Source organism: Pezoporus flaviventris, unplaced genomic scaffold (assembly GCF_033815535.1).
Source record: "Pezoporus flaviventris isolate CSIRO_AGI_PZ_B2104156 unplaced genomic scaffold, CSIRO_AGI_Pfla_v1 ptg000436l, whole genome shotgun sequence".
Lineage (NCBI taxonomy): Eukaryota > Metazoa > Chordata > Aves > Psittaciformes > Psittacidae > Pezoporus > Pezoporus flaviventris.
Window position 1 is genome coordinate 174,489 of NW_026892983.1, and position 10,117 is coordinate 184,605.

Consider the following 10,117-nt stretch of genomic DNA (forward strand, 5'->3'; position numbering starts at 1 on the left):
TCCCCATCCCCATTGACCCCCCTCACTCCCCCCAAGCCCTGGGTTCGGGTCCCATCTCCCCGCAGGCTCCATGGTGCTGGGTACCCCCATTCCCCCCATCTCCATCCCCATTGACCCCATCACCCCCCATTGCCCCCATTAAATCCCATCCCATGGTGCTGGGTACCCCCATTCCCCCCATCTCCATCCCCATTGACCCCATCACCCCCCATTGCCCCCGTTAAATCCCATCCCATGCTGCGGGGTACCCCCCATTCCCCCCATCTCCATCCCCATTGACCCCTCACTCCCCCCAAGCCCTGGGTTCGGGTCCCATCTCCCCGCAGGCTCCATGGTGCTGGGTACCCCCCATTCCCCCCCATCTCCATCCCCATTGACCCCCTCACACCCCCCCAAGCCTGGGTTCGGGTCCCATCTCCCCGCAGGCTCCATGGTGCTGGGTACCCCCATTCCCCCCATCTCCATCCCCATTGACCCCCTCACTCCCCCCAAGCCCTGGGTTCGGGTCCCATCTCCCCGCAGGCTCCATGGTTCTCTGCCTCTCTCCCTCCTGGGTCACCCGGGTGCCTTCGTCCTCTTCTCCGGGCTCCTTCTCCCTGCTGCTCACCCGCGGGGTCTCCTTCGGCGCCGGGGGCCGCAGCGCCCTCGAGTCCTTCTCTCCCCCCCGACGTGCCCATTACGTGCTGGGAGCCTACGGGCGGGGGGGCGCGGAGCGGCGCTGGGTGCCGGAGCTCACCCGGGCCCTCGACTGCCCCACGGCGGGCTCGGAGCCGCTCGGCCGCCGCCTCGAGGACCCGGTGCTGGGCCGCTGGGTGCTGGCGGAGCGGGCGGGCCTGGCCGTGCCCCCCTGCGTGGCCTTCGTCGGGGCCGCGGCCCCCGGAGCGGAGCTCCCCGAAGGGCTCCGGGAGCCCGGGTGAGGCTGGTGCGGGTCCGGGGCGGCCCCGAGGAGAGGGAGAGAACGGTGCGGGAGGAGCTGGTGGCGTTCCTGGACGGGGCGGACATGGAGCGGTACCGGGAGGTGAGGGGGGGCAGGCGGGGGGGGGGGGGGGGGGGAACACACGGACATGGGCATGGGGGGGCTTGGGGGCATCCATGGGGCACGAATGGGGTATAGGGGGCATGGGGGCATCCGTAGGGCACAGCAGGGACATGGGGACACCCATAGGGCACAGCAGGGGCATGGGGACACCCATAGGGCACAGCAGGGGCATGGGGGGCATGGGGACACCCATAGGGCACAGCAGGGACAGGGGGAGCATGGGGACACCCATAGGGCACAGCAGGGACATGGGCATGGGGACACCCATAGGGCACAGCAGGGACATGGGCATGGGGACACCTATGGAGTATGGGGGGACATGGGCAGGGATATGTGGGGTGTAAGGGGGACATGGGGGTCATGGGCATGCTCGGGCATGGGGGCACCCATGGGGTATCCAGGGGCACGCATGGGTCACACACCCGTGGGGTGTCACTGGGGACCCCAGGTGACAGGGGCCCCATGTGCTGGGTGGCTTTGGGGTGGTGGCGGTGGCACAGTGGGGGGGTGACACACGTGGGTGATGCTGGTGCAATGGGGTGCTATAGGATGCTATGGGGTCCTAAGGGATGCTATGGGTGCTATGGGGCGCTATGGGGCTCTATGGGGCGCTGTGGGTGCTTTGGGTGCTGTGGGGTGCTATAGGATGCTGTGGGTTCTATAGGATGCTATGGGGTGCTATGGGTGCTGTGGGGTGCTATAGGATGCTGTGAGGTTCTATAGGATGCTATGGGGTGCTATGGGTGCTGTGGGGTGCTATGAGTGCTATGGGGTGCTATAGGATGCTATGGGGCGCTAATGGGTGCTATGGGTGCTATGGGGCGCTATGGGTGCTATAGGATGTTATGAGGCTCTATGGGTCCTATGGGGCGCTATGGGTCCTATGGGGTGCTAAGGGGCGCTATGGCTGCTATGGGTGCTATAGGATACTATGAGGCTCTATGGGTCCTATGGGGCGCTATGGGTCCTATGGGGTGCTATGGGGTGCTAGAGGATGCTATGGGGCGCTATGGGTCCTATGGGGCGCTATGGGGTGCTATAGGATGCTATGGGGCGCTATGGGTCCTATGGGGCTCTATGGGTGCTATAGGATGATATACGGCGCTATGGGTGCTATGGGGCACTATGGGTGCTATAGGATGCTATTTGGCGCTATGGGGTTCTATGGGGCACTATGGGTACTATAGGATGCTATACGGCGCTATGGGTGCTATGGTGCGCTATGGGCGCTATGGGGTTCTATGGGGCACTATGGGTGCTATAGGATGCTATACGGCGCTATGGGTGCTATGCGGCGCTCTGGGTGCTATGGGGTTCTATGGGGCGCTATGGGGTGCTATGGGGTGCTCTGTGTTGCTATGGGGTGCTATGGGGTTCTATGGGGTTCCATGTGTTGCTATGGGGTTCCATGTGTTGCTATGGGGTGCTATGGGGTGCTATGGGTGCTATGGGGTTCCATGTGTTGCTATGGGGTTCCATGTGTTGCTATGGGGTGCTATGGGGTGCTCTGTGTTGCTATAGGGTGCTATGGGGCTCTATGGGGTGCTATGGGGTCCTCTGTGTTGCTATGGGGTTCTATGGGGTTCTATGGGGTTCTATGGGGTTCCATGTGTTGCTATGGGGTGCTATGGGGTGCTATGGGTGCTATGGGGTTCCATGTGTTGCTATGGGGTGCTCTGTGTTGCTATGGGGTGCTATGGGGCTCTATGGGGTGCTATGGGGTCCTCTGTGTTGCTATGGGGCTCTATGGGGTTCTATGGGGTGCTATGGGGTGCTATGGGGTTCTATAGGGCGCTATGGGGTTCTATAGGGTTCTATGGGGTGCTATGGGGTGCTATGGGGCGCTATGGGCGCTATGGGGTTCTATGGGGTGCTATGGGGTTCTATGGGGTGCTATGGGGCGCTATGGGCGCTATGGGGTTCCATGTGTTGCTATGGGGTTCTATGGGGCGCTATGGGGTTCTATGGGGCGCTATGGGGTTCTATGGGGTTCTATGGGGTTCTATGGGGTTCCATGTGTTGCTATGGGGTGCTATGGGGTGCTATGGGTGCTATGGGGTTCCATGTGTTGCTATGGGGTGCTCTGTGTTGCTATGGGGTGCTATGGGGCTCTATGGGGTGCTATGGGGTCCTCTGTGTTGCTATGGGGTTCTATGGGGTTCTATGGGGTGCTATGGGGTTCTATAGGGCGCTATGGGGTTCTATGGGGTTCTATGGGGTGCTATGGGGTGCTATGGGGTTCTATAGGGCGCTATGGGGTTCTATAGGGTTCTATGGGGTGCTATGGGGTGGTATGGGGTTCTATAGGGCGCTATGGGGTTCTGTGGGGTTCTATGGGGCGCTATGGGGTGCTATGGGGTTCTATGGGGTGTAATGGGGTGCTATGGGGTTCTATAGGGCGCTATGGGGTTCTATGGGGTGCTCTGTGTTGCTGTGGGGTTCTATGGGGTGCTATGGGGTTCTATGGGGCGCTATGGGGTGCTGTGGGGTTCTATGGGTTCTATGGGGCGCTATGGGGTGCTGTGGGGTGCTATGGGGTTCTATGGGGCGCTATGGGGTTCTATGGGTTCTATGGGGCGCTATGGGGTTCTATGGGGCGCTATGGGGTTCTATGGGGTGCTATGGGGTTCTATGGGGCGCTATGGGGTTCTATGGGGCGCTATGGGGTTCTATGGGGCGCTATGGGCTGCTCTGCGTTGCTCTGGGTCTCTATGGGGCGCTGCGGGCTCCTCCGCGCAGGTGTCGGTGCGCCCCGCGGGGTGGCGCTGGCGCGGCCCGGGCCCCCGCAGCACGCACGGGAAGGAGGCGGGGGCGGCGGTGGCGGGGGCGGTGGGAGCGCGGCTCCGGGCGCTGCGGGACGATGACGGCGTCCTCGTGGAGGCGCTCGTGCCCTCCGCGCGCGTGCCCGCGCCCCCCACACGTAAGAGCCCCGAGATCGGGGGACCCCCCCCATCCCCCACCTTTGGGTCCCCATCCCCCACCTTTGGGTCCCCATCCCCCCCTTTGGGTCCCCATCCCCCACCTTTGGGTCCCCATCCCCCCCCTTTGGGTCCCCATCCCCCCCATTGGGTCCCCATCCCCCACCTTTGGGTCCCCATCACCCCCATTGGGTCCCCATCCCCCACCTTTGGGTCCCCATCCCCCACCTTTGGGTCCCCATCCCCCCCATTGGGTCCCCATCCCCCCCTTTGGGTCCCCATCCCCCCCTTTGGGTCCCCATCACCCCCATTGGGTCCCCATCCCCCCCATTGGGTCCCCATCCCCCCCTTTGGGTCCCCATCACCCCCATTGGGTCCCCATCCCCCCCTTTGGGTCCCCATCCCCCACCTTTGGGTCCCCATCCCCCCATTTGGGTCCCCATCCCCCCCATTGGGTCCCCATCCCCCCCATTGGGTCCCCATCCCCCCCTTTGGGTCCCCATCACCCCCATTGGGTCCCCATCCCCCCCATTGGGTCCCCATCCCCCCCCTTTGGGTCCCCATCCCCCCCTTTGGGTCCCCATCCCCCACCTTTGGGTCCCCATCCCCCCATTTGGGTCCCCATCCCCCCCATTGGGTCCCCATCCCCCCCATTGGGTCCCCATCCCCCACCTTTGGGTCCCCATCCCCCCCTTTGGGTCCCCATCCCCCACCTTTGGGTCCCCATCACCCCCTTTGGGTCCCCATCCCCCACCTTTGGGTCCCCATCACCCCCACTGGGTCCCCATCCCCCACCTTTGGGTCCCCATCCCCCCCTTTGGGTCCCCATCACCCCCATTGGGTCCCCATCCCCCACCTTTGGGTCCCCATCCCCCCCTTTGGGTCCCCATCCCCCACCTTTGGGTCCCCATCCCCCCCCTTTGGGTCCCCATCCCCCACTTTTGGGTCCCCATCCCCCCCTTTGGGTCCCCATCACCCCCATTGGGTCCCCATCCCCCACCTTTGGGTCCCCATCCCCCCCTTTGGGTCCCCATCCCCCACCTTTGGGTCCCCATCCCCCCCTTTGGGTCCCCATCCCCCACCTTTGGGTCCCCATCACCCCCACTGGGTCCCCATCCCCCACCTTTGGGTCCCCATCCCCCCCCTTTGGGTCCCCATCCCCCACCTTTGGGTCCCCATCCCCACCTTTGGGTCCCCATCACCCCCTTTGGGTCCCCATCCCCCACCTTTGGGTCCCCATCACCCCCTTTGGGTCCCCATCCCCCCCATTGGGTCCCCATCCCCCACCTTTGGGTCCCCATCACCCCCATTGGGTCCCCATCCCCACCTTTGGGTCCCCATCACCCCCATTGGGTCCCCATCACCCCCATTGGGTCCCCATCCCCATCTTTGGGTCCCCATCACCCCCATTGGGTCCCCATCACCCCCCATTGGGTCCCCATCACCCTCATTGGGTCCCCATCCCCCACCTTTGGGTCCCCATCCCCCACCTTAGGGTCCCCATCACCCCCTTTGGGTCCCCATCACCCCCATTGGGTCCCCATGCCCCCTTTGGGTCCCCATCCCCCACCTTTGGGTCCCTATCCACCCCTTTGGGTCCCCATCCCCCACCTTTGGGTCCCCATCCCCCACCTTTGGGTCCCCATCACCCCCTTTGGGTCCCCATCCCCCCCTTTGGGTCCCCATCACCCCCATTGGGTCCCCATCCCCCCCTTTGGGTCCCCATCCCCCACCTTTGGGTCCCCATCCCCCCATTTGGGTCCCCATCCCCCCCTTTGGGTCCCCATCACCCCCATTGGGTCCCCATCCCCCCCTTTGGGTCCCCATCCCCCACCTTTGGGTCCCCATCCCCCCATTTGGGTCCCCATCACCCCCATTGGGTCCCCATCCCCCCCTTTGGGTCCCCATCCCCCACCTTTGGGTCCCCATCCCCCCATTTGGGTCCCCATCCCCCCCTTTGGGTCCCCATCACCCCCATTGGGTCCGAGCCCGTCCCTTCCTGGGGGGACCCAACCTTGGGGTCCTGGGGTAGGACGGGGGGGGGGGGGGGGGGCCCATGGTGGTGTGGGTCTGGACCCCCCATAGTGCCCTGGGGCAGGGGGGAAAGGGGCTACAGAGGGACCCCCAGAGTGGTGTGGGGCTGGGGGGGGGAGACGGGGACGCTGGACCCCTATGGTGCCCTGGGGTGATGGAGGGGGGGATGATGGTGACATTGGACCCCTATGGTGCCCTGGGGTGATGGTGACATTGGACCCCTATGGTGCCCTGGGGTGATGGACGGGGGGGGGGACAGTGTTCACATTGGACCCCTATGGTGCCCTGGGTTTGGGGGATAACGTGGCCCCAGCAGACCCTCAGAGTGGTGTGGGGTTGGGGTACGGTCACCTTGAACCCCTATAGTGCCCTGGGGTAGGGGGGAAGGCTTCCACCCTAGACCCCCATGGCAGGGCAGGGTATTGGGGTGACCAGCTCTGACCCCGCAGCCCCATGGGGCTGGCATTGGCCATGCTGGACCCCGGCACTGGGTTTGCCCAGAGCCACCAGTGCAGTGCCAGGAGCCACGGGATGTGTGTGGGGGGGGGGATCGGGCAGGGACCCCCGTCCCCGTGCGGCGGTGCCTGCCCTGCCCCTCGCCCCCCAGGCAGCCCAGCCCCGCGGCTGCCCCTGGCCCTGCGCATCTGCACCCTGGTCTGCAGGTCCTGGGGGGACCGGCCCCAGCTCTGCCAGGTACGGGCGCTGCGGGTGGGGAGGGCTGAGCCTGCAGGGAAGGGGCTGGGAGCACAAGGATGCGTGCCCTGGTGGTCCTGGGTGAGCCCCGGCTATGGTGCCCATCCCCGTCCCACACACCCTAAGTGTCCATAGGTGATGGTGCCCATCCCCGTCCCACACACCCTAAGTGTCCATAGGTGATGGTGCCCATCGCCGTCCCCATGTCTTGGTGACCCTAAGTGTCCATAGGTGATGGTGCCCATCGCCGTCCCCATGTCTTGGTGACCCTAAGTGTCCATAGGTGATGGTGCCCATCGCCGTCCCCATGCCTCGGTGACCCTAAGTGTCCATAGGTGATGGTGCCCATCCCCGTCCCCATGCCTCGGTGACCCTAAGTGTCCATAGGTGATGGTGCCCATCCCCGTCCCACACACCCTAAGTGTCCATAGGTGATGGTGCCCATCCCCGTCCCCATGTCTTGGTGACCCTAAGTGTCCATAGGTGATGGTGCCCATCCCCGTCCCCATGTCTTGGTGACCCTAAGTGTCCATAGGTGATGGTGCCCATCCCCATGCCTTGGTCACGTCCCCATGCCCTGTTACCCCTGCATACCCCCAGTCTATGGGTCGACATCCCATGTCCCCATGCCTTGCTCACGTCCCCATACCCTGTTGTTCTGCATATCCTCAATCTATGATGGCCATCCATGTCCCCATGCCTTGGTCACGTCCCCATGCCCTGGTCATGTCCCCATGCTCTGTTACCCCTGCATACCCTCAGCCTATGGGGTGACATCCCATGTCCCCATGCCCTGGTCACATCCCCATGCCCTGCTCACGTCCCCATGCCCTGTTGTCCCCACGTGCCCCCAGTCTATGGGGTGACATCCCATGTCCCCATGCCCTGATCACATCCCCATGCCCTGCTCACGTCCCCATGCCCTGTTGTCCCCGCGTGCCCCCAGCCTATGGGGTGACATCCCATGTCCCCATGCCCTGCTCACATCCCCATGCCCTGCTCACGCCCCCATGCCCTGTTGTCCCCGCGTGCCCCCAGCCTGTAGGATACCCCCCACTCTCGGGGCTGCGGCCCCACATGGCGGTGTCCCCGCAGGTGTCCTGCTCCGTGGGGCACGCGGAGGCCCCGGTGCATCACGGCGCGGCGCTGCCGCAGGGGTTGGACTCCAGCCTGCGGCACTGGGGGGTGGCAGCCCCCGAGCAGCGCCAGGCCCTGGCCACGCGCCTGCGGGAGGCCGCCGAGGCCGCCATGGCCGCGGTCCTGGCCGCCGAGGCCGAGCTGAGCCCCGAGCAGCGCGGCGGCGCCCGTGCCCGCACCGACATCATGGGTGAGCGTGGGGGGCACGTGGGGTGCCACCCCACGGGGACGGCGGTGCCGTCGCTGAGCGCCGCGTCCCCCATCCTCACCGCCAGGCGTGGACTTCTTGCTGGACGACGCCTTGGAGCTGGTGGCCCTGTCCACCAACAGCCAGCGGTGCCTGGAGACCTGCCTGCTGGCCGAGGCTATGGGGCGCGCCGTGGGGCAGCCCCACGGTGACACGGCGCGGCTGCTGGCCGAGGCCATGCTGCACCGGGCGCAGTGTCGCCTCGTCGAGGGCAAGGACATCCTGCTCATCGGCGCCGGTGGCGTCAGCAAGAGCTTCGTCTGGGATGCAGCCCGCCACTACGGGCTGAGGGTGAGGACGGAGCTGGGCTCGGGATGCTGCGGGGCGCGCTGCCGCCCTCGACGGCAACGCCTCTTTGGGGCCGCAGATCCACCTGGTGGAGTCGGACCCGGAGCACTTCGCGGCGGGGCTGGTGGAGAGCTTCCTGCCGTACGACAGCCGGGAGCACCGGCGGGACGAGGAGCACGCCGAGCGGGTGGCGGAGCTGCTGCGCTCCCGGGGGCTGCAGCCCCACGCCTGCCTCTCCTATTGGGACGACTGCGTGGTGCTGGCGGCCCTGGTGTGCGAGCGCTTGGGGCTGCGCTGCAGCCCGGCCGCCGCCGTCCGGGTGGCCAAGCACAAGAGCCGCACTCACCGGCACCTGCGGAGCTGCAGCCGCGGCCGCCCGGCCCCGGCCGCCTTCGCCGTGCCCTGCTGCCGGCTGCAGAGCCACGGGGACGTGGAGCGGGCGGCGGCGGCCGTGCCCTTCCCGGCCGTGGCCAAGCTGGAGTTCGGAGCCGGCGGCGTCGGGGTGAAGCTGGTGGAGAGCCCGGAGCAGTGCCACGAACACGCGGCCCGGCTCTGGCGAGACCTGCGGGAGGACTCCGACCACCCCGGCATCGGCTTGGGCTGGGGCAACGCGATGCTGCTCATGGAGTACGTGCCCGGCACGGAGCACGACGTGGACCTGGTGCTCTTCGAAGGCCGCTTGATGGGCGCTTGGGTGTCCGACAACGGCCCCACGCGCCTGCCCGCCTGCCTGGAGACCGCCGCTTGCCTCCCGTCCTGCCTGCCCCCCGACCGGCAGGCGCAGCTGGTGCGGGCAGCCCTGCAGTGCTGCCTGGCCTGCGGGCTCCGCGACGGCGTCTTCAACGTGGAGCTCAAACTGGGGCCGGCCGGGCCCCGCTTGCTGGAGATCAACCCCCGCATGGGGGGGGTTCTACCTCCGCGACTGGATCCGGGAGGTCTACGGCGCCGACCTGCTCCTGGCGGCCGTGCTGGTGGCCCTGGGGCTGCCGCCGGTGCTGCCCGCCCGGCCCGCGGCCCGCACGCACTTGGCCGGGGTGATGTGCTTGGGCTCGGAGCACGGAGCCGTGCTGGGGGCCGGCGGGGCGCTGCGGGCGCTGCGGGAGCTGCAGAGCCGGGGGCTCGTCCGCCTCAACCGGCTCTTCGAGGAGACGGCGGCCGACGGCGAGTACGAGGAGCCCTGCCTGAGCGTGGCGTGCGGCGCCGAGACGAGGGCCGAGGCTTGTGCGCGCCTGCTGACGCTCTGCCAGGCGCTGGGCATCGACTCCCCGCGGTACCCGGTGGAGCATTTCCTCTCGCACTTCAAATAGCGGCGGGGACGGGGCGGGATGGGCACCCAGGCTCTGCCCTGGCGCCCCCTCCTGCGGCAGCGCTGCCCCAGCATCCCCGCAGCACCGTGAAACACCATCCCCTGGCGTCCCATCATATGATATCCCGTCCCATGACATCCCCTGGCATGCCCTGAATCCCCTGGCATCCCGTCCTCTGGCACCCTAACCCCTGGCATCCCGTCCCCTGGCACCCTATCCCCTGGCATCCCATCCCCTGGCACCCTATCCCCCAGCATCCCATCCCGTTGGCACCCTATCCCCTGGCATCCCGTCCTCTGGCACCCTATCCCCTGGCATCCCGTCCCCTGGCACCCTAACCCCTGGCATCCCGTCCTCTGGCACCCTATCCCCTGGCATCCCGTCCCGTTGGCACCCTATCCCCTGGCATCCCATCCCGTTGGCACCCTAACCCCTGGCATCCCATCCCCTGGCA

General features: G+C 66.5%; 1 protein-coding gene across 1 annotated transcript; it reads left to right on the plus strand.

The window, feature by feature from the left end:
• Positions 1-522: 522 nt before the first annotated feature.
• Positions 523-9,674, plus strand: LOC133263701 (carnosine synthase 1-like). Its single transcript, XM_061443573.1, is given in 8 exon segments — positions 523-912; positions 915-1,018; positions 3,779-3,959; positions 6,599-6,684; positions 7,780-8,011; positions 8,097-8,359; positions 8,436-9,257; positions 9,259-9,674. Coding segments are annotated over 8 exon segments (2,478 nt in total). The 5' UTR covers positions 523-527; the 3' UTR covers positions 9,664-9,674.
• The last annotated feature ends 443 nt before the right edge of the window (positions 9,675-10,117 follow it).